Raw genomic sequence first — 25,295 nt, forward strand, 5'->3', positions numbered from 1 at the left:
TATCTGCAGATTAGCTACTTTGCATAAAATTGCCTGGTGGCCATAATAATATGGCTAGATATAGATGTATCTTGGCTTTTTTACCATATAAATAACAGATTACATTAAATAGCTCTGATATTTTAAAGCTGTTCTTCCTCCAAAAGACACTTATGAAAATGGCATTAGCTGCCATTTCGGATAATGAAAGCTTTTGGACCTCGGTAAAGAAGCTATTATCACAGTTGCCATAGCAAGCTATGAGGACAGTTTATACCAGAGAAAATACAGGGACTGCTGTAGATATGTCTTACATTATGTTAAATAACTAAATAATCCAGCAATCTTCTGAAAGTTAATTGCAATTATTACATTAATACACAGGTCCCCTTTGATATTGGAAAAACATGATATAAATATAATATAATTATATAAAACAATGTAATACTGTAGACTTGTGAATACAAATTGTGGGCTTAATTCTAAAATGTATCTGACCTCAGAGAACACAGATAAGGATGGCTTAAATATCTGTCTGGTGACTCTTTAAATAATATGCTACATAACACAACATGATATAGAATAATAAGGATTATAATGAAGCTCTAGCATACCTAGTTCTCGGTCCTTAATGAGATTTAGCACCACACCGGGATCCTCATGAATATTAAAGCAGAGAGCGTCCTTCTTTTGTGGAACATTTATCATAAAATGAGGGTCTGAGTCAGCTGTCAACACACATAACATAATATAAAACTTCCTGTAATTCCTGATTTAGTATTCTTTGATACATAACACTGTGGTGAAAATTACTATATTATATTGGCACAAAATATTTATTGTTTTAATTTTTTTTTCTTACTTTAAAGCAATAAAACTTCTGTTTACTGTGTCATTGAGCTGTCTGCCACTTCATGGGCCTGATTCCGAGATGGACGCACTCGTAGTGGAGCAAATCTTTGCTACTGCACTTGCACCTAGGTCTCACTGGGCATGTATCCCGACTGTGGGCCTGATTCAGACCCGGTTGCAATCGCTGAGTGCTCACAATTGTGTCGATGGTGGCCCACAGCGCATGCACACGACAGAGCCGGCTCCGTCATGCGCATGCGCGAGACCCGGCTAGCGACTGTTAGAGCTCTGTTAGAGCCAAAATCTCTCTGGGGCTTGCGGCCACGAGACCCTACCACAAGGGTCTCATCGCAAGCCCAATGGTCGCAATGGTCTTGACCATCGCGACCATCATCATGGCCGCTCACAATAGCTGTGGGTGGTCACCCACAGCTATGCGAGCGGCCAAGAGGCCGATCCAAAAAAAAAAGCCCGGCCCTGATTTAGAGCGAGTGCTCTGCCAGAGCGAGCGGCTCTGAATCAGGCCCTGTGTCCATACAAAGTCCCAGTTGTGATTTCAGAGAACTGTATTGAAAATGTGGTAGATGTTCCTGGGCGGTGACTGGGAGGTGTCTATGTGCATGCACGTGCACATAGACACCCATGTGCATGGAGTAGGTTTGTCTTATGAGAGTGTCGCTGACGTTTCAATGACAGATGTTGCGAATACAGACGCGCAACTGCTTACATAGGAGGCCTCACTTGGACAGAGAAACTGCATGTACACAAGGGAAGTACTTTGTAGCAGCATTTGCATAAAGTCACAGACGGACCAGTGTGGCACTCAGTTAATCGCAAAAGGGGGCATGGTTTCGTGCACCTTGAGGTCAAATCCCCTGATGTCTGCTCTTGTGGGGGCATGACCATTTGGCACACCTCCATTCTTGTCATCCTGGGGGCTTGCCCGGTGCTCTGGCAGCTGCCGGGCAGCCCCCAGCCTCTCTAGACACTGGGGTGTGCATTTGTGCGTCATCCTTCACTGCTGTTGCAGCACTGCCCGGTGACACCACCCAAGAGGGAGACACCAAAATAGCAAAGCTGCTCTGCTGTTTTGATGTCACCCAGTGCTGCCTACAACGGCCCTAGTGACTTGACTACGCAACTGCAAGCGCTTCTGCATCCACTTCAGAATCATGCACCGTATGTCTAGATGCTTGAATTCACCAGTCTGTACAGATATTTGCATTACCCTGAATACAGGAAGCCATACACAAGGACAAAACTAAATGTTTAGATGTCTGGAAATACATAATTAAAACAGAAAGTGATTTGCTGCTTGTGATGGAAAAGGAAAGAAATACTCCAACAAATTTAGTTTTTAATAACACTGAAATGAACCAAAATACTGCATTCTGTATTCATAATTGGACATTTCACGTTACAGGACTGTAACCAGTGGGTTTAATAGTTAATTTCTACATATGCATATAAGTTGTAATACCTGTACCTGTGCTGGGCCCCATTGAGGTTTAAAAAGGAGATTGTATTCATGCAGTTTTACTATGCTTACTTTCACAGAATGGTCAGCTTCACCTTTAGGGTCAGACAAGACATATATTGAGGGACCTACTTGTACCTAACATTAGCAGAGATGTATAATTGGCCCTTAAGACCTTTTATAGTGATAGCAGTAGACAGTGAGCCACAAGATGCTAAGAGATATGGGTTACTGATAGCAATACCCATATTGTAGACAAAGGGGCTTTTGAAGATAGTGTAACCCCAGACTTCATAGGACACGTCATTACTAGATTTCTAGGTCCTGGGTATGTGTTAGTGCTTATTGCACATGTGCAAGAGATACGAATGGTCCATGCTATGTAGCACCAGCCAGTGCTTGGTACCCAATATATAACTAATATGGTATTAATATCCGGAAGCCAGCACTCGGACTATGGTATATAATGCAGACAAAATCCCTTCACCTCTTGTATGTACCTGAAACTGCAGTAGGGTGCCTACAATGTAAATTGAAAGACCTGAGCATTGTGAAACAAGGGTTCCCCAGATGAACTACATGTCATGAAGAAGATGAATCACCGGTGTTGTCTGACTACATAGACAAAAGTTGAGTATTTACTCTATATGTTGTTTATTAATTGTTTGTATGTTACTTGTATTAAAGTGTGTTAATTGTACCTACTCAATTGGTTACGTTGTACAACTATTCACTTTAATCAGAACGAAACCCACCATTATGCAAGGACTAAGGGTACAATGACCTAACACAACCATGGAACATTATCATCTGTGCCATTTAGGTGCCCCAGTTTGAGGATAGCCACTTATTTCTAGTATAGGTTATTGAAGACTATTTTAGGCTGTCCAGAAGTAGGTGGGATGTGTTTTACTGTGACTAATGCAGCAGATCATTGGCAACAAGAGCATTGGAGCAAATTGTTAAACTTTAGCTCACACTTGCCTACTCTCCTAGAATTTGCAGAATTCAACAATTTGGGGCAGAGTCTCCCATAGGGATGGCCATCGACCATCGATGGTTAGCTACCAATGATCAAGAGAGTACGGCAGTGGGGGGTTTTTTACCTCTGGATGGCGGCACTTAGCCCCACTACAGAGCTAAGCCCTGCTCCAAAGCAAACCGCATAGCCCCACACCCTTGCCTGATTGGTTAACTGAGTCCTGACTTCCAGTCAGTGTCAGATGTCCATCAATTGTGTAAACCATAATTGGTTAACTGTCGCTAATGTCCTGCCATCGAAGTAAACCACTGATGATACCATCAATGTAGATCACTGAAGGTAAACCCATCGATGGCCATCCCTAGTCAAAAAGTCCCAGTGAAAGCGAATAAGTCTCCTATATCCAGGCACTGTCTGGGTAAAGTGAGAGGGGCAAAGGGCCTGATAACTTAATTTTATATGAATTTCATCAATGCAGCCTCGGCCCCAGTGATGTATTGATGAAAATCACAGCAACTACTGACAGCCTCTGTGACCAGGAGTATATGAGATTAGTGTCCCCTCTCCTGAGCAATTATTTTTGTTTGATATTTATTTTAAATTGTAGACAGTTTAGGTGAAGACTGATAAACAGATTGTATTTACTTAGCGCTGTAATTTTCCTTACTAATCATAGCTGCTAACACTATGCAACCACCATCTATCAGCACTACTTTTACCATTGCTATTTAGCAGATTACCCCTGTGGTAAGAGATGAGGTGCACTAGTAGTAATTCATGTTTTTATCATGAGTACATAAAGCTTCTTTTAACAATCATAGTAACATACAGATGAATACATTACCCCAGTTTAATGGAGAAGACTGAAGGATAGGACCTGTTAAAATCAATATTAAAAATGTTAATAGATATAACAATGTACAACGAATAGTTTGATTACATATTTGCCTTCATAAATCCAGGTTTATCTTTTCTGTGCTAGAAGACATTTGTAACAACTAATGTATGGTATTCATTCATCTAATCATTAATAAAAGTTCTGATGTTTTATTGAGCAGCCAAAATGTGGGAAAGATAGACCTGAGATTAGTGCTAAATTGTTCACTTACTGTTGTGGTGAAGACTATGGCTTGGTGACAGCTGGGCAGGGAGAGAGGGCAACTTTGACTAGAGAAGCAAAAAATAGCAAATGAACATTGGGCCTAATTCAGAAATGGACGCTAATGCGATCGCAGCTGCAATTTCGTATGAATCGCAGCTGTGAAAATATGGTAATGGTGCCTTCTCTTAAATGCGTAAATATCGGTTTCATTGCCGCACATCCAGCAGTCATCTTGCCCTTGCGGCAGGTCTGACCAACCACAACCTTGAAAGCTCTCCTGACATGCAGAGCTGCATAGGAAATCGCATGGGCTAATTTATGCATGCCCATTAAACAGCTTTCAAACGGAAAGACATGCCTGCGTTTTTCAGACCACCCCCCGTCACCACCCCCAAAACGCTATCAACCTGTCACTCACTTTGCAATGGATTCCTCTGTGCGTCCGTAGTCGCAATGCGATCGCAGTGCAGCTTATACGCATGCACAATGGCAAACAATCGCTCGATCAGTGTCCGTAATCGCCATTGCGTCTAGCTCTGAATCAGGCCCATTGTCCTGTATTATGAAAATTTAGTTACGTCACCAGGAGACTTGTGGCACTGAAGATTTTTCACCCACACTTTTATAATCCTTTGCATGGCTGGGAGAGAACTGCACAGACACATATATGAAATAAACAGTGACTAATCACTGCAACAGTTCAGCCAGCCTAGCCTTGCATAAAATAAGTACGGTCAGGCCTACAGTTCATTCGGGGGCTCAAATCTCTGCTTTCAAGCCCAGATGAATAGTTATCTTAATATTTATGCCAGAGCGTTAGTGGTATTCAGAATGGGTCATTTATAAACTAAGAAAAAGACGTCCTGCTGCGTCATTTTTGATCTGGATCATATCCTGATCCACTCAACTATTTAAATCAAAAGAAGGTAAATTAGCGCCCCTTTAATAGTTACCATCTCAACAGGCAGATCTTTACACTACCTTACCAATGGGTTTATTTGTGTACAAATAGGCTCTTCATTTCACACAAGGACATACGCTGTGCCAGGTGTATTTTTTCTTATCAGCAAATGACCCTTATTAATATTACACCTTTTCCAACTACTACTAACAATAAAACAAATTAAAATTGATTTATACATAATAAACAAAAATATTGTTATTAGTATGACATTTAAGTATGTAAATCTTACTTTGTTGTGCTCTAGGGGGTACATTCACGGAAGAATATCCTTGTCCTTGTCCTGTAAACACCAGTAAAACAAATATTACAAAACAAATCTGTCCAAAAATAATTGAATAAAGGAATAGTGAGAGAAAGCAAAGAGGCACAGGTACAGTAAATGTACAGTGTGAGTATAGTGACTGTGTGACTGTGTGGGGTTTGTAACAGAAGAGCAAGTAAACACATAGGGCCTCATTTATAAAGGATACTTACACCAAATAAACATGTAATTTGCACATGTGGTGAAACTTGCATTCACCAGGACGTACAGTTCCTTGTGTCTTGCACTTGCACATCCTCGCAGCATTACAGACAGGTCTGGAGCATTTTAGGCAGCCTGCTAGCCAGATGCAGTGGCCGTGGTGTTGCCTACAGAGCTCTGCGCTCTATGCGGCTGCACCGCTCGCACATCCCTAGTTACGGCCCAGGTATGTGCATGCACACTCACCCAAAAAACTTGGCTTGCATCAGACTCTGAATCAGGCCTAGGGTGTTCATGTGCAAGTTGAGCACGCCTTTAAGAGCATAAATGCCGACATTGTGGCTGCCTCCTCTGGGAGGAGACAGCCAGGGGGCGTGATGCTAATTAGGGGCGGACCGGCCTGGTGCAGGGCCACGATGATGCAATTCTGCGCGAATAGCATCATCAGCTCCCCCAGACCTCCCACTTAGGCACTTACAAGCCGGAACGGGCGCCGGTGGAGAGGAGTGTAGGGGGATGTGGCGCTGGCCGGAAGACTTACCCACCTTCCGGGGGGCCGGGAGCGCCACCCGATTTTCAGGAGGCTCCCAACCTTCCCAGGAGAGTAGGCAGGTATGTTTTAGTGATATATCCTTTATAGATGTTGGGCGGGCCGGGGACAATTATAAGTGTTGTTGATCATAACTGTTGCCCCTTTAATTGTTAAATTGGAAAAAAAAATCCCCTATCTATAACTACACAGCCTGGTACCCACTAAAGCAGGAGGACAATTAGAATTTGATCCACCTACTAAAGTGTAAACCAGCACCATCCTACAAAGGGCTGCTCACAGTATATAACAGCAAAATTTGCAGCATAGTGACCTCCCTGTCATAAATTAACCAAAATCTAGCTTATCCTCTATGTGGAAGTCCCGTAAAGATAACTTTATACCTCTCCCCTTAAGACACTATCAGCACCACTCTGGACTCTTTCTTGAACATCTGGGCTTCTGGTAGTCAAAGGGTGTTTGTAATGAGAATAAATAAATTAAGAATGGCAAATTTGTTTTCCCCCTTTAGTATACCACGTTCAAACTCAATTTACTCCTGTTCACATCTCAGCCTTTAAGAGTGTGGTTCCTTGTCAGGACCATTCATTGTTAAAGCACAACCACAGACTAAGGCCCTCATTCAGAGCCGTACGCTCTGAGCAGAGCGCACGCTCTGAATGAGGGCCGCCCTCCATAATTATGGAGCGTCCTCCTGGATGCTCGTATAGCTGTGGGTCACCACCCACAGCCTATACGAGCGTGCAGTTTGATGGCCGCGATGGTCTTGACCATCGCGACCATCGCCACTGCGAGCCGGAGCCTGCGGTTGAGGTTTTCAACCGCAAGGCCCGGAGTGATTTTGGCTCTATCAGAGCCAAAATCACTCCCACTGACATCACTAGTGATGTCAATGGGCCGGCTTCTGACGGTAGGCGTTCCCTTGGGAACGCCCCCGTCAGGGAGGCACGCCCCCGGCACGCCCACCAAAGGGGGCGTGCTGTCAATCAACATCGACAGCACGCCCCCTTTGATCAGACACAACGAGCGAAGGAAAGTCCTTCGCTCATCGCGTCTGGCGCATGCGCACGACGGAGCTCCCTCCATCGTGCGCATGCTCAGTGCAGACCATCGACCCACTTGTGAGCGGACAGCCGCTCGCGAGTGGGTCTGAATCAGGCCCTAAGTTTCAGAATCGTCATGCAACCAAAAACAATACATTCTGGGTGGCAGCCCCTCAGCTGCTAGAAGTAAAAGAGTGACAAGACATGAGGAAACTTCAGAGGAAGTACAAGCACGCTTGTCAGCTCAGCAAGAGAGACAACCACACGAGAGAGAGTATCACTCAATGCAAAGCTAGCTTACCACTCTGCTGATTCTACTAGACATGCAGCATCCAGGGCCATGGAGTCCCCAGCTGCAATACAAATATGTCAGTCAGCCGATGCTGTTAGACATGTAGCCTCAAGGACCATGGAGTTGCCAGCTGCAACATTCAGACAGCATAATCAATCCAGAATGTTTGATCCTGGCAAAGCTTAGTGTCTAAAGCTGGGTACACACTACACAATGTGTGTACTCAGTGACGGGATGATGCGATAGAACAATACATCACGCTGTCGGTACAATATGCACGATGCAATGGAGGACAGCGCGATAGGTCATGCCATGCTGCATTTACCAGCATAGCATCGTTCATTGCATCACCCCATCTGCTGTTCAGTAAAGGAGATGGGATGATGCGATGAACGACCTGCGGAAATGTGGGGGTACACACTATGCAATCCATACAATATATCATTCTGATCCTTGTCGGAACGCTATATCATGCAATGGATCACTTAGTGTGTACCCAGCCTAAGGGGCCAATTTATTAATGATCATATTTGCAGACATCAAGCTGATCACAGTAAAAAAAAAACTATTTAAAATAGAAAAAAAACACTTACCTGCACCTATGGAACAGTGATCAGTGATCCGGTGAGTTCCTCAGTGACTCCAGTCAGCTGATCATCAGGCTCCTGCTCCATGACCCCGGTCATCTGATGTGTGCTATAAACTGGCATCTCAGTGTACAGCACACATCAGAAAACCAGCGTCACAGAGCAGGAGCCTGGCGATTAGCTGACTGGAGTCACAGAGGAGGTCACTGGATCACCAATCACAGAAGTAAAAGCAAAGCGGAGGGGCAGAGGGGGATGGGGTAGCGGTAGTTGGCATTTTTGGTGGACCTCTCTCCCTCATCTGGACCAAGGAATACTGAATTCTCCAATGGCGGATGGCCAGAACCATGGGTGCTTCCACTTTTTTCACCATATAGATGGAACTTGTACAGAACGCAGGAACAAAGTATACAAGGATGTCACTTGGGGGCGTATCGGAGGTGCAGCTGGAGACACTCAGGGAAACGTGTATTGAAGTTGGAGACTGGATACTCAGAGGTACGACTTCAGACACTTGGGATGAACTCGTACTGAAGCTCAGGGATAAAGTACACGATGGTGCGTAATTTGTACACTATGGTGTGTATTTAGTACACAAAGGTGCGACTTGAGACATGGGATGAACTCGTACTGAAGTACAGGGACAAAGTACACAGTGGTGTGTACTTTGTACACTATGTTGTGTATTTAGTACACAAAAGTGCGACTTGAGATACGGGATGAACTCGTACTGAAGTACAGGGACAAAGTACACAATGGTGCGTACTTTGTACACTATGGTGCGTATTTAGTACACAAAGGTGTGGCTCCAGACGCACCAGCAGATGATGAGAGAATGCACACAGAGGTGTGTATAAGTACACAATGGTGCGTACTTTGTACACTATTGTGCATATTTAGTACACAAAGGTGAACTCCGGACGCACCAGCAGGGGACTGGAAAGGATACACAGGGGAGCGACTGAGACACACTGGATAGACTAGTACAGGACACGGGGACAGAATACACAGAGATGCGACTGAAGGCACAAAGGAAGCCAGGAACTGGAACGCAACACAGGGACTGAATACACTGAGTAAAGCTTGAAGACACACAGGAAACCAGGAACACTGAGGGAAGCAATACGGCCACTTGTAACAGGAAACGGTTGTCACAGGGAATGATCACAGTACGTGCAGTCATGCAGCGATGTTGAGCATGACTGCACATACTTCCTGCTGCAGGAGTCGGACCTAAATACCCCTAGGCAGCTGGTCATTGGATCCTGAGATCAGCTGGGACACAAGCAGGACTGCCATTGGAGGAAACTGGTCAGGTGAGATGAAACAACATGGCTACGCCCATGCCTGCTAACACAGGAGCCAGGACGCACGCAAGACAGTCCTACCGGACCCCGGAGAGAAGCCTCAGCCATAACCAACCACTGCCACTGACGTCTGAACGCCGCAGAGCCTAAAGACACCAGTCCAGCGGTGAGTTAAGGCCGATCCCAGGCCGGATCCTGACAATATCTGTGTAAACTCCTGTACATAAAATCTGCATAAACAACGAGGAGTTCTGATATCATCACTTCAGGGTTCATTAGGTAAACAAGTGTATTTTAAGTAATGTAAATTAATACAGCTATTAGAAATTCTGAGACCTTTAGAAAAGTACTTGGGTGTACAGCCTTATGCTACTAAGGAGCCATTTTACTAATGTTGTGAAATCATATCTCTCAACATTTTAGATTGCCGGATTGGGACTCATAGCGTGCGCATGAAATAGGGGTGCTTTCAAGTCAGCGAGGTCCCGCCCCTGTTTGATGAAATTTTTTTTCACGCTTATGAGTTGGAGTGTGAATGTACGTTAATCAGTGTACATCTTCTATAAAGATAAGGAGTGTCCAGTAGCTGTAAAGCAACATGAAACAGGGTCTTACCAACCCAAATAGGTGTCTCAGATAGTGAGACCAATAGCTGTATGCAACACACACACGTCAGTAGACAGATTAGCTTGCTGCCTCACAGCACTAAGGTCTTGGTTTTGATTCCCACCAAGGTCCGGTCTCTATAGTATGTTCTTCCCATATTCCTCTGGGTACTCCATTTTCCTCCCGTGTGTGTGTGTGTGTGTGTAAATGTAGGGAATTTCGATTGTAAGCTCCACTGGGACATGGACTGATGTGAATGACAACTATTCTCTGGCATTATATAAGTAACAATAAATAAATGAATAAATAAATAAATAAAAAGGTGTCCTATTGGCTACAGCTCTTGGGTATGAAGAAATTATTATAGATGGTTGTCTTCCTTTACTGACTACAGAAAAAAAAAATAAACTAATTCCCACCACTTTCAACAAACTACACATACAGGTTGATTCTCCCATATACAAAATGCTTGGGACCAGGGGTATTTAGGATATTGGAATATTCCGTATTTTTTGAATATTTGCATGCCATAATGAAATATCTTGGGAATGGGACCCAAATCTAAACACAGAATGCATTTATGTTTTATATACACCGTATACACACAGCCTACATGTAATTTTATACAATATTTTCAATAATTTTGTGGCTCAAACAAAGCTTGTGTATATTTATATACATGAAATTAATTTATATTTATGTTTCATATACACCTTATAAAGTACACAAAGTGTGAAGGTAATTTTAAACTTAAATTTTTAATACTTTTGTGCCTTAAACAAAGTTTGTGTACATTGAACCATCAAAAAGGTTTCACTATCTCAGTCATGCTAAAAAAAAATTAGTATTTCGGAGTATTTGGATATGGGAGACTCAACATGTATATGATATACAGTATATTACTTATTGCACTGCATTTACAGAGATGCCAAGATATTAGTTATTTAAAAGAAGAATAAACTATTTTTTAAGCATCTATTTGTTGCATTTTCCTTTTGCTACATTCATAATAAATTTTCCTACCTTCCACAAATTTATCAGCGATTAATGTTTCTGTTCCCTTCTCGTTCTCTTCTGGTTTTGTGACTATCATTGATGTTAGAGGTGTCACAAAGTTAAACTTCAAGGAAAGGTCAAGGGCCTGTGCTGTCAGGTTGGCTATTTTTGATGGATCAGTATAAATTCTGGGATTAAACAAAATAATGTTAGAAGCACATTGAACAAATATAATCCCATCCAATTATTGCATTCTGATACTATACAAAAAGAATATCATAGCTTATCAAAGATAAGCATTCACGTTCACCTCTTTCAAAAAAGAGGTGAAACCTTTTAATACAATTTTAATATGATTTAAATTCTTATATAAAGTTTAATTGTGCACCAATTTGTATCCTCTGTGTTTATGTAATTGTTTTATAACTCCCAAATCAACCCCACCCTTGTGGCTAAAATCTACATATTTTAACCATATTTATTACCTGCTTCTATTCTAAATTACAAAAGTTTTTTGGGGGCTGCACCCAGACTGTAGCCTTTTCTACCTCATACAACAAAGCTTTCTTCAAGCTGCCAAGCCTTGAAGCATTCCCTGAAAATTCATCTCTTTAGGCAAGCTTTCGAGTTATTAACCTCCCCAGACTCTTCTACCTTATTACCACCTGTTTAAACTGTTCACTCAAAACTTTATTATGCTCCAGTTTTCAAAACCTTTCTGAACCCAAAACCAACATTGCTGTATGTCTGGATCATATAGCCCCACTAAGCATTTTCCAACTTTTGTGTAACACTATATACTATCTGACAATTAACCTCAAATATTAAACTCCATTTTCCAATAAAATTGTAAGCTTGCAAGCAGGACAGTTATTATTACTATATTTGTTCTCAATTATAAAGGTCTCCCTACCATTATATAGCATACTAATTTTTAGCTTAAATGTAGGCCAGGCTTAAAATTGGAAGTTGATCTAAGTGAATATATTGTGTAAGTATAATTATACAAATTTATATCATATTACCCTATTTATATAATTATTTTTCACAAACACCCTCATTATCGGGCGGTGCCCAAAAGGGACAACTTGCGTCATCGTCACATTTATTTAGCCAATTTATTTAAATGGGTAAAAAAGGGTGTGCAGGGGAGGGTTTATTTAATAAAATATTCTTTCTCTGGTGTGTGTACACATCATCTTTTACAGGTAGACTACAGGTGCCAGCAGGCCCTTGATACCTGGGCATACTGGCACTTGTTGTTTTTCAAGTGCTATTATGCACTGGCAGGCTTTCTGGGCCCGGTAGTTCACCTGTAAAATAAAATATAATTTATTACATTAGCCATTACCTCTGCACCCACCAGCATCAGGGGAACAGAGAAGAGTCCTAGTGTTATTAGCATTAGGGTTAGTTGGACTCATTAGGAGGGGCATGTTTTGTGAGCCCCACTCCCCTGGGGTAACCAGCCCTAGTGCCAACTGATCTAGTGCTCATGGAATCATGGTGTGGGCCCCCACACCACATGTCTCCCATCTATGGTTCCACTTTCCCTAACTGGTCAAACCTAGAGCTGGTAAAGGAAAAATTGGGGGGACCCAGTGCACTCTCACCCCCACTTTTTTTTCCTATATCATCCTTGGCACAAGCTCTAGGGCTAGGTCTAAGTGTAGACAGGGGGACCCTATACTTTTTTTTCACGTAATTATTAATTTATAACTGTATTTAATTATATGCAGCACACCAAGATAGCTGCATTAGCAGTTATCTGCTGCCCTCTTGGCTGTCTATTATTCAACAAGTTATTCTGGTGCAATTCAAGCTAGTTTACAACTCACACACTATTACATCTGGTGACTTATATGTTTAACATTAGAAACATCTGAAGGGTGGGAATGTGTGACGCTGAAAATGGTGGGGTCAAGATTCTGGGAGTTAGTTTGTACTCACATTCTATTATATATGGCAACTACAAACTCAACTGAAAATCTTGATTTACACAAACTCGCAACCTTTTATATTCCCCGGTAATAGTAAGCACAAGTTGCTAAAAAAAATTCCCACATTGTATATTTAAACTTTAAATACAAAGTGCCTAACCTACAACTTAAATAAATTTGGTACAATGGTTAATGAAAAATGTTTATAGAAATGCAGATTATTCTTCATTAAGATTGATATATAGTTTGAAGATTATGCAGTAAATTTACTAAAGGTCAATTTAGTTCGATTTAAAATTGATCAACATCACCAGGCTTTCCGTCTACAAAATCTGCATATGTATCATCTGTAGGGTTTCAATATTAAATCAGTAGGTGTCCAAGTAGACAACAAGGCGGTTCCAATTGGGATGCTGCAAAACCTTACGCGAGAGTATGATTTTCTAATAGTGGCTTTGGAGTCATGCATCACTAAGCTATCAACAGAGATTGAACAAGCCAGGCTACTGCATTTTCAAGTGTGTATCTGTTAAGTTTCAAGTGTGCATTTTCTAGTGTGTATCTGTTAAGACTGCTGATAAATTCTATTCTGCTTTCAAAGGGTGAAAAGTTTAAAAAGCAAAGTACAAGTGCTTCAAGTGTCACAAGTTGGGACATTAGGCTTCAGAATATAGAGAAAGTGAACCAAGTGGTATTTTTTCATGCAAGCTTGATGGAAAGAATGAGTCAGCATTGAAGATAGTCACCGCAAAGATTGCTGGTACATGGATTTAGGTGCCACAAGACACTTTTGCTGTAAATAGAGTTGGTTCAAGTCACTAAAGTCATTTGAGCCAGTAAATATCAGAGGAATAGGAGATAAAGTCCTGAACAGTTGTCACAGACATAGAAGATGTGTTGTTTGTACCAAATCTAGAAACCAATCTGATTGGCATCAGTGTACTTGAGAAGAAGCAATACAAAGTCCAATTCACAAAGAGATAGTGGGCCTGATTCAGACCCACTCGTGAGCACTGAGCACTCGCAAGCGGGTCGATGGTGCCCAAGTGTGCATGTGCACGAGGGAGCCGGCTCCGTCGTGTGCATGCGCGAGACCCGAATAATGATGGCCAAGCCGTCATTATGGGTCTCGCAGCAAAGGGAGCATGCTGTCGATGGTGATTGACAGCACGCCCCCTTTGGTGAGTGTGCCGGGGGCATGGCTTCCCAGACAGAGGCGTTCCCATGGGAACGCCTACCGTCTGGGGCCGGCCCCACTGACATCACTACAGCTATGCGAGCGGCCAGGAGGCCACTCCAAAAAGAAGTAGGGACGGCCCTGATTCAGAGCGAGCGCTCTGTCAGAGCGTCCGGCTCTGCATCAGGGCCAGTGTGTTTGTGCTTCAAAAGAGGTGCCAACAACTGTATATCCTAGACACTGAGGAGTGTTGTGCAATGACGGTTTCATATTCAAAGCAGTCATGGGAACTATGGCAAAAGAGACTTGGATAACTAGACTGCGACAACTTGCAAAATATAAAAACCGAGCTCTTGCTGTCTTTCTCAAAAGGAGCAGCATACAACATCAACTAACAATTGCCTAAATACCTGAACAAAAAGTGTGAGTGAAAGGACAAACAGAACAATCATTGAAAGAGCATAGACTATGTTGAGTGGGGCAGGTCTTGACAAGGGATTCTGGGCAGAAGCAGTCCAAACTGTGGTATATCGCAAGAATCAAGCACCTACAGTGGCAGTCAAAGACAAAACACCATTGTAGGCATGGTCTAGTAAAAGGCCAAGTGTCAGTTATATTTGTGTGTTTGGATTCAGCACATATCCCCATATCACTAGGAGAAAAGATGCAAACTAGATCTCAAATCCATCTCATGTATTATTCTTGGATATTGTCAACAAAGCAAATTGTGGGATATTTACAATCAAAAGCTTCTGAAGTCAAGGGACGTAGTGTTTCATGAAGCAGCTTCAATAAAAGACAAAATGAGTATTACGACGCAACAAAAACTTGTGATGCTGAACATACCAACAGCTGGAAGAGTGTCAGATATTGAAACCACAGAGATAACAGCTTTTGACAACAATGGCACATGGACTATTGTGGATAGGCGAGTAACCACAAAACAGTAAAAAACAAGTGGGTCTTCTGTAAGAAATTAAACACAGATGGAAGTCTTGTTCGTGACAAAGCCTGACTTGTTGCCAAAGGTTACACCCAAAAACAGGTGTTGATTACAGGGAGATCGTCTTACCTGTTGCAAGATATAGTATATTCTGCATGGTCATTTCTACCATGTTTGATTTACTGCTGTCTCAACTAGACTTGGATTCCGCTTTCTTAAATGGTGAGCTAGCTGAAGAAATGTACATGGCGTTGTGGCTAAAGGAGACTTGGGGTAAAGTTTACTAAGTGGTGGATTCTAAACCCCAGTGGGTTGGCTGCAGTTTTGCTATCTGCAGATTTAATAAGGCCAAAACCACCGCATAACTGCCATCAAAGCACACTTCAGAATAGAATAGAAGAGAATAGAATATCAAAGCACAATGTTTTAGACCACATACAGAATTGAATAGAAACCCCGGATTTATTAAGCAGGGGTTTTGAAAACCATCATACAACCACCATCAAACCCACCCAAAAAATTTACTAGCTTTAGACAGGCGTGTTTGCTGAAATAGCAGGTAATTTAATTGATTTTGACAGGCAACAATTGATTGACAGGAATATCATCCAATTGGACTATGGAGGATTGTCAATCCTGTCAATCAGACTGTTAATCAACCAGCACACTGCGTCCAACAATTCAGGACCAGATCTGCACATGCGCATGCAGAGATCTAAAAACATTGGTCAATTGTCACAGAATTGCTTTAGTGTCCAACTCTAAATCTGCTCTTATATTTTACACCATGGCGGCAAATGATTTTAATGAATTTAACAGGATGACTATTTGGCTTCTACAGCAATTACATCCTACACATCCTCAGAAATAAGTTCAATTGCCTGATATCAGATACAACATTGCATCATGTGCATTCACCTTTAGAGATATCTCTTTATCTTGGAATTCTTTTTTAGTAAAGCTTGATCCTACCATTGTCATAGACATTTTTTTCAGAGAAGGGGACCTATGTGTCGACACATGCTTTAAAGACTCTGGCATATGCGCCATTTTCCTGGTGATTTCTGCAGAGGATGGTAGAAAGGTAAGTTTAATCAACGGTTGCAGAGTAAGCGGTGTGGGCCCCCTTGATTCAGGTGCCAGCGTGCACAGAGGGTTTTTTCCAAATGGTTGATTTAAGAGCGAGTTTGGCCATCCCATGAAGAGGGCATCATTAACACTTAAACAGCTATAATATGTGTCATACAAAGTTCAGTGTATGTCATAATTTCGACATATACAGGGCCAGCAAACATAATTAACCCATTAGATGTGGCAGTAGGGCAATCCAGCCTGAGCTCAATGTTTGTATTTGATATGTGGGCATCATTCCAGAGCTTTGAAGCAAATCTGGGAGTTTGGGGAAGTGGCAGAAAATCGTAGCACTGCCCTGGACATATATTTACACATTTGTTTCCTTGTGCACAGGATAGTGTATGTTATACAGTATTAATAATTATCCCTATAGATGGTTTATAGTAGTGCACCCCAAACACATTTTCCAGATCTCCTAGTTGGCGCATAGGTGTAATCATTACTGGTTGTGTTAATTATTTCATAGTAAAATTGAATTATATAATGTTATAGCATTCATGGTGTGGGTGGGGAGGGGGGTTTCCAGGGAACCGGAACCCCCCTTGCATTTGCCTATGCTGCACACCCTACATCTATTACAAATATGCTCCTGACTATTGTAGTGGGTGCAGTGTCTATTGGCAACAGCAGGTGAGGGGACAGGGGCGTATCTATAATGGCTGCAGAGTGTGGGGTGCACACGGGCCCCTGGATCCAGACGGGGGCCCACACCGCACCCCATGCACCCATATTTTTAATACTTACTTCTCAGAAGTCCCGCTTCGACTGTAGTAGCACTGCATTAATCGCCATGAATATGGCCCCCGCTGCTATTTTCCCGGCGTCTTGCACATGTGCATAGATCAGCATCTTCAGGTTCACCCAAATTGTGGGGTTCAGGTTCACCCAAATTGTGGGGTTCTGTGATGGATTGTTACAGCCCTGTCTTTGCCCCATGAGGTTAGGCTTTTATAGTTTTCATTTTTGGTACGGTATGCTGCAGCTAGACAACTACCTTAAGCGATTACATTTTTATTATTTTAACCAGTGAAGAACAGGGAATAGATATTGAATAAATTGCTGCTTCTCAAAATGGAATAATGTCACCATACTGGCGCTTCTCACACTGTATCGAACAATACATATAAGGAAGTCAATACATAATATGTTACAGTAAATATTGATGGCGGGTGGTGTCTGTGCTTCTCTCCTATTCACGTTTTCTCAGTTTATGTAATAAAAGGAGAAAAAAACACAATGGTGTACTGTAGATCGTCTGGTCCAGTGTCAGTTGAATCACAACCCGTTGTGCTCCACACTGAATGAGAAAGGTGTTGCAATATCCTAGCCCATCACCTCAAGAAAGCGAATGTAATACTGACGCACCTTACTTACACATTAATGTAGCAAGATATATATATATATATATATAAATATATATATGTACATACATACACTGTATGTAAATATAAAGGGCTCGTTAAACAACTGGAATTAGCTATTCACTCGTAAATGTGGATGTTTGAAATTAACCTGTGTACCGTTACTCACAGGAAAATTAGTGAATACATATACATCAAAGTATCTTTATTAAGGAAGAACATCGCTCTCTGATAAGCAAGGCTCTCCAATCGGTATAGAGGTACAAGGTTTTTGGGCGTACCCTTAATCACAAGGCATACGTTGCTGATGTACACATAAAGGTAACTTTAAAAGGTTATCTGAAGTCATCCAAATCCAGACATCCTCGTTTGACTCCAATGGGTATATAGAATTTTTTATTATTTCTCTTTTATTTCTCTTTAATTATTTTTTTGAGGGGTGGTAATGTGTTCATGGTATCTTAAGGTATTTTATATCACTTTTAGGACCATTAACAATTAACATAATCCCCTTTTTTCTCTTTTTGACCACTCTCTTTTTTATTTTCTTATCTTTATTTTTATTTTCATTTATTTTGATATATTATATTTTATTCTCATTTGATCTTTATTTCCTATGTATTTAGTATTTACTGCTCAATGTTCATATATGGATCATGCATGATTATGTATTATACTTAAGGGATCATTAAAATGATTCAGACATGTATATTTCCTTTATTATTTATTATTTGCAATAATTATCTCTCTGCAACATTTTGACTGATATAATATATGGTTGTTTTTTATGGTATCCTATTGAGCTATTATCTAAATTTAGTGATCTATGTTTAAGTATACAACAGCTGTGTTATTTTTAATTGGACATGTCTGATTGGTTTAGAGTGGTATATGAGGCTATCCTATAGACTCGATTTACCACTTCCTTTTGAAAAAAAACCCTGTCACAGGGGAGAAATGTGTCAGGTCTCCTCACTGACTGCTTATCATTGACTGTTTCTTTGGATCGCTGGCAATGCCAAAGTCCTCCTGCTGACTGTCACTGGCTGTTCATTTGGATCACTAATAGCGAGCATTTGCTGTGCCATGTTGGTGCGCTCATTGGAAGACTGCGCACTGCCCATGTGAACATCTCTGCTGGGACTACTGTCTGGTCTCTGTGGTTTAATGTGCAGCTGCCGTGACTTGTGGCTCCAGTGTTTGAGGAGTGTGGACCATTACATACAGCCACAAGTACTCTCTCCTGCCCTTAGAGCCATTGTTCTTTTGGGCATATTAACAACTTGGATCCGGCGGTAACAATACTGGTTTATTTCAGTGGCATAACTAGGGTATTTGGAGCCCAGGGCAAGTTGAAAAAAGGAGCCCCCCATGTGTGCGCACCGAAAAATGGGGTGTGTCAACATGACACACACCTTTCTCGGCAATCTGGGAACATTCCTTTCCATTCCATATGCACCTTAATGCAGTGCCCCTTATACAGTCCCCCTATGCAGTGCCCCCAAAAGTGGTCCCCCTTATGCAGGCCCCCAGTAGTGCCCCTTATACAGTACCCCCAGTATGCAATGCCCGCAGTAGTGGTCCCCCTTATGCAGGCCCCCATTATTGCCCCTTATATAGTACCCCAGTATTGGTCCCCATTATGCAAGCCCCCATTAGTGCCCCTGACAGTGCCAACCCAGTAGTGGTCCCCTTTATGCAGGCCCCCATTAGTGCACCTTACACAGTGCTCCCCCTCAGTAGTGGTCTCCCTTATGCAGGCCCCCATTAGTGTCCAGTGCCCCCAGTAGTGATCCCCCTTATGCAGGCCTCCATAAGTGCCCCTTACACAGTGCCCCCCCACTAGTGGTCCCCCTTATGCAGGCCCCCATTAGTGCCCCTTATACAGTACCCCAGTATTGGTCCCCCTTATGCAACCCTCCTGTAGTGCCCCTTATACAGTGCCCCCAGTAGTGGTCCCCCTTATGCAAGCCCCCATTAGTGCCCCTTACACAGTGCCACCCCAGTAGTGGTCCCCCATTAGTGCCCAGTGCCCCCAGTAGTGATCCCCCTTATGCAGGCCCCCATTAGTGCGCCTTGCACAGTGCCCCCCTTCAGAAGTGGCCCTCCTTCTGCAGGCCCCCATTAGTGCCCAGTGCCCCCAGAGGTGATCCCCCTTATGCAGGCCTCCATTAGTGCCCCCCCCAGTAGTGGTTCCCCTTATGTAGGCCCCCAGTAGTGATCACACATAGACATACACACACTTACACTTACAGACTTACCTAAATCTCCAATCCTGCCACGCCCGCAGCAGTCTGCTCCTCTGTCTCCATCCTCCCACTTGGTCTTATGGGAGAGACATCATGATGTCTCTCCCATCACCCACTGCAGGAGCCAAAGACAGAGCTCAAGAGTGAGCTCCAACCCAGCTCTGGCAGTGGGCGCAGCAGCCAAAGAGAGTCTGTCTGACTCTCATTAGCTGCTGAAACACACACATCGCCACCAGCGCTGGCAGCAATGTTTGTGTAAAAGTGTAGTGCGACCTCACTCACTGCGGTCTGCACTACACTGACTAACTAGGACTGGTCTGAACCGTGGCGCCTGCCCACGGCGCCCAGGGCACGAGCCCCGGCAGCCCTGCCCTAGTTACACCACTGGTTTATTTACATCACTGAGCCTGATGACCTATATATTGTGCTAATAAACTACTTAACATTCATTACAGTCTTATGTTATGTGGAGGATTCAGTAAATAGAGCGAATGTGCGAGAGAACCTCATATTTGCAGTGACTGTCTGGAGATTTTTAATGCATATGTTTTAATGGGAACATTGTAGCAGTCAATGAGTACTTTGTTAGTGTTACTATTTTTCATTGCTGCTACTGTATTTTTGTTGGTGTTCTTTCATTTTGTAGTGCAGAATCTAAACTTTCTATCTACAATGTAAAAAACCCTGTTGTTGAAGATATTACTATGTCCTGCTGGCTTCCAGCCAGTTACTGCTTGGTCAGACTGTGGAATGTTGGTCCAGTTGCTTGATGCAGTCTTCTGCAGGGTCTCCAGGCTTTCACCCAAAGGGACTTCTGTGTGGCAGCCAAGCCTTTCACCTGCCATTCCTCAGAGATGCTAGCAATGGAACAGGGAGCTAGAAAGAGCAAGATAATGTTCATGATAATGCGGATATACTGCTAAAAAAGGTTCTACCAGGATATCCGCATGATCATGATCTCTGTCTTGCTCTTTCTAGCTCCCTGATCTATTGCCAGCATCTCTGAGGAATAGGCTTGGCTGCCACACAGAAGTCCCTTTGGGTGAAAGCCTGGAGCCCCTGCAGAAGACTGCATCCTTGCAACTTTAGGATTTTGATCATTTTTTTTCTTTTATGGTGGTTTACACCTACATTTGCTATTTATTTATGAAACTCAATAGTTAATCAAACCTGATGCATTGTGAACTATGTGTAATTTTGTAGCCATACGATCTATCTTAATTTTCTAATGCTATCCGATTTTTGCCTATATAAAACAATCTAGACAGACGATCTAGATATACAGTATCACATGATGCTATATATCTACCACTTTCCATGTAAAAGTGCTTCTTTACCGATCTAGTTTGTGTGAGATTTGGTGATTACTGATTATCTACATTTGTTTCTGATGTATATGTTTGCAGCTTTTGGAGCTTACGGTATAAATTTCATGATTAAATCAACAGACAATAGAGAAATCTCCCCTGCCATTTTCTTTCACTTGATTGACCATGATGGATTGTGAAAGAACAACAAAAGATTATTCCATTTAAGATTTTCACCCAGCCGGGTTTCTGACATAACTATAACCAGTTGCCCATTAAGGGACATCAACTAGTATTTATAAACATTGTTGGTGCATTCCCATTGTGTTTGGAATATATAATTTTTTTCTTTGCCAAGAATGTTTATGTGTATATATTTATTTTATATATATATATATATATATATATATATATATAACATTTTGCTTGGTGTAGTTTCTTTAGTGAAAAATATCTACTACGTGAACTCTTTCCGATTTTTAATGGAGATATATTAAAATTTATATTTTTCATTCATATTCTGAAGTTGTGCCCCCACAAAGGGTTCTTGATTTTTGGTATTATTGCTCCCCTTTCGCAATAATACTTTTTGAGTTAGCGCAGAATACTCAATGCAATATCTGTATTGATTATGGAAAGCAGCTCAATTAAACAAGAAATGGCTTTAATATAAAAAACGAGCGCTAGAAATAAAATAAATAAATATGATAAATAATGCAAACAATATTGTGAAGAGAGAGTAATATAAAAATAAACACAGACTTGTTTATAGCCCTTTTAGGGAAATGATTGGGAGTAGGTGGAGAGCGATATTAAAGTCCGCTTGCAGAAGGAAATGCACAAAGTTTGATGTGGCTGGGTTAATAATGAGGCTATTTTCACCCTATTATTCCCTACCTCTAGGAGCTGTGGTCCTCTTGTAGATCGGAGATTCACCCTCGGTCAGCCGCATGTGAAGATGATCACGGCACCCGGAAGTGACGTCAGATGCCCAGACGGTGCTTGGCAACTACGGACGGCTTGTAGTGTGATGCTTCTCTTCCTCTCTCCCTTGTATTTCCAACGTATTTCACGCCACTGCAGGCGCTTTGTCAAGGATAAGGGGGTGTTTCCTATGGAGGTCCTTATATTAGGATAACTTTATTAGGATAGGTCTAAAAACCAGAAGTTCTGGCCAGATGTGACATACAAAAAGGCAGTATGCACATGGTAATAAATGAATGGATTCTATTTTTATTAAAAAAAATTAAAAAAATCTCTCTCTTCGGTATAAATAAAAATAAATAAATAAATATAAATAAATCAGTAAATTATGTGAAGGAGGGAAAAAGGTAGGGGAACTTTATAAGATATTGGGAGTAACACCAGTAATGATATAATGTATAAGAAAGCTTTCAGCTCTATATCAATATTCAAGATGTGTGGTTCCAAGGTTTGTAATTGGTATATCCACTTGGTTTCATGTTATTTTAATTTCTTAATCAGGTCTTCTCCTCTCCAATGTGATTGTATTCATTGGAGGCCAATGAATTTCAAACCTTTTGGGTCACTATTGTGATACTTCAAAAAATGTGCAGATAGGCTGTGGGTAGTTAGGGCTTTTTTGATATTATAAAGATGTTCTGAAATTCTAATCATTATTTTTCTTTTGGTTTGGCCAATGAAAACAGAATTTGACGTACTGGGAAAAGGTCTAAAATTTGCACCTCAATCAAACATCAACAAATTCGATTTATTATTAGACACTCAGAAGTTTATTAGAAAGGTATGTATTAAGAATTTGTTTGCAAAAACAAAGCCGAAAGAACAAACCACCACAAATGTTTCTGATTACCATTCCACTGAATACAAACCACAGTCATTCTTTTACCCTGCACACATCAAAGGCCCTCATATTTCAACGTTTCAGCAATTAGTCGAAGATGATATTGCAAAACTCCCAGAAATGAAAACCAAGCATAACTTACTCAGGAGGAAAAAAAAAGCCTTAAAGACTTAAAAAGTGAAACAACAATAATCATCAAGGCTGCTGATAAAGCTGGAGGGGTGGTAGTGATGGATAAAACAGATTATGAACAAGAAGCCCTACGTTTACTTTTGGATAAGGAAACATACGAAAAATTTACTAAATACCCAACTCAAGAATTCCAGAGGATACTAATTCAACAATTAGAAAGGGTTTACAAATGGGAATAATCTCACAAAAAGAATGTGAATACATTCATGAGGAACATCCAAGAATTTCCACCCGGTACCACTTACCGATAAGTACATATGAACAGAAGAAAACCCCCTGGAAGACTAATAATTTCAGGAATTGGTTTGTTAACATCAAACCTATCAAGATACCTGGATTTTTTCTTACAAAGTCTTGTAGAAAAACAAAAGAGCTTTCTGAAAGATACCATCAGCATTTTCTTAAAAATTTGAAGATATCCAATGGGAAAAAAAAATTATATTTTGTGCACAAGTGATAGTAAAACACTTTATACGGTAATACATCATGAAGCAGGATGTCAAACAAATCAACATTTTCTTTCCACCCAATCAGAGATACCAAACTCTCAAATCAACTTTATTATGGATGGCACTGACTTCATTTTTGGTTCAGTGGGACGTCTTCCTGCAAATCAAAGGGACAGCAATGGGGACATCCTTTGCCCCCAGCTATGCCAACTTATTTGTGGCATGGTGGGATGAACAAAAGATATGGACAACAATCCCTTTAAAGAGACGATCCTCCATGGAGGAGGTCCCTCTGATATAGGCAGCTATGAGAAGATTAGCTACCTGCAGCCATCCAGTGGGCATTTCTGACTGGTCGTATCAGTTACGACCATGTCAGGTAAACCCAATCTTGCATGGTCGTATCTGATACGACCGTGCCAGGCAAGTGGTTAAGGTATATGGCACCCATTTAGATCAATATATTTTAACTTCTGAGTGGTATATTATGCAATCTTTATTTAGATATACAAGATGGGAGTGATGACTAAGAGATAAGATCCCCTATTTTCATCTTATAATTATTTGATGTTATTAATTTGATTTGTCCTTAGCTCTACAGACACCCGTTAAATATATGTACCATCATTAATGGAATATCATTATACATTCCATAAATAATTACACAGGAGAAACATAGTGGTTCAATTTCTTTTATTTGTACAATTTTTTGGATCATGTTCTTGATCCTTATAGTAACTCATATTGTTATATTTCGCGGACAACTTTTTATTTTTGGTATATTAATAAAAGTTAGATTTTAATATTTTTGTCACTTTCTCCACTGTTTGACTCATATTATAGTAGTCATTATTGGTTCATGTGTGCCCCAATAAGGAATATCTTGTTCTTTTCGTATTGCTTTATAAGAAATTAAAACAACATGAAACCAAGTGGATATACCAATTACAAACCTTGGGACCAAGCAGATTGAACATTGATATAGAGCTGAAAGCCTTCTTATAAATTATATCATTACTGGTGTTCCCAATATCTTATAAATTTCCCCTACCTTATTCCCTCCTTCACGTAATTTACTGATTTATTTATTTACATTTTTACAGAAGAGAGAGATTTTTTTTTATTTTTTTATAAAAATAGAATCCATTCATTTATTACCAATTGCATACTGCCTTTTTGTATGTCACATCCGACCGGAACTTCCGGTTTTTAAATCTATCCTAATAGAGTTATCCTTATATAAGGACCTCCATAGGAAACACCCCCTTATCCTTGACAAAGCACCTGCAGAGGCATGAAATGTGTTGGAAACACAAGGGAGAGAGGAAGAGAAAAATCACACTACAAGCCGTCCGTAGTTGCCAAGCATGGTATGGGTGTCTGACATCACTTCCGGGTGCTGCAATCATCTTCACATGCGGCTGACCGATGGTGAATCTCCGATCTACAAGAGGACCACAGCTCCTAGAGCTAGGGAATAATAGGGTGAGAAATAGCCTCATTATTAACCCAGCCTCA

General features: G+C 41.3%; 1 protein-coding gene across 1 annotated transcript in view; it reads right to left on the reverse strand.

Annotated features, from left to right (window-relative positions):
* The window catches only part of LOC148511927 (inter-alpha-trypsin inhibitor heavy chain H3-like), a 233,322-nt gene that overhangs the window by 33,542 nt on the left and 174,485 nt on the right, over positions 1 to 25,295 (reverse strand). Inside the window, exons 14-17 of the mRNA XM_088482493.1 lie at positions 11,228 to 11,388; positions 5,586 to 5,636; positions 4,135 to 4,167; positions 594 to 707 (exon numbers count right to left, since the gene is read on the reverse strand). Of these exons, the coding sequence (XP_088338619.1) occupies positions 594 to 707; positions 4,135 to 4,167; positions 5,586 to 5,636; positions 11,228 to 11,388 (359 nt within the window). The remainder of the gene's footprint in view (positions 1 to 593; positions 708 to 4,134; positions 4,168 to 5,585; positions 5,637 to 11,227; positions 11,389 to 25,295) is intronic.

The sequence above is a fragment of the Taudactylus pleione genome, unplaced genomic scaffold (assembly GCF_031769625.1).
Source record: "Taudactylus pleione unplaced genomic scaffold, aTauple2 ptg000289l, whole genome shotgun sequence".
Taxonomy (NCBI): Eukaryota; Metazoa; Chordata; class Amphibia; order Anura; family Myobatrachidae; genus Taudactylus; species Taudactylus pleione.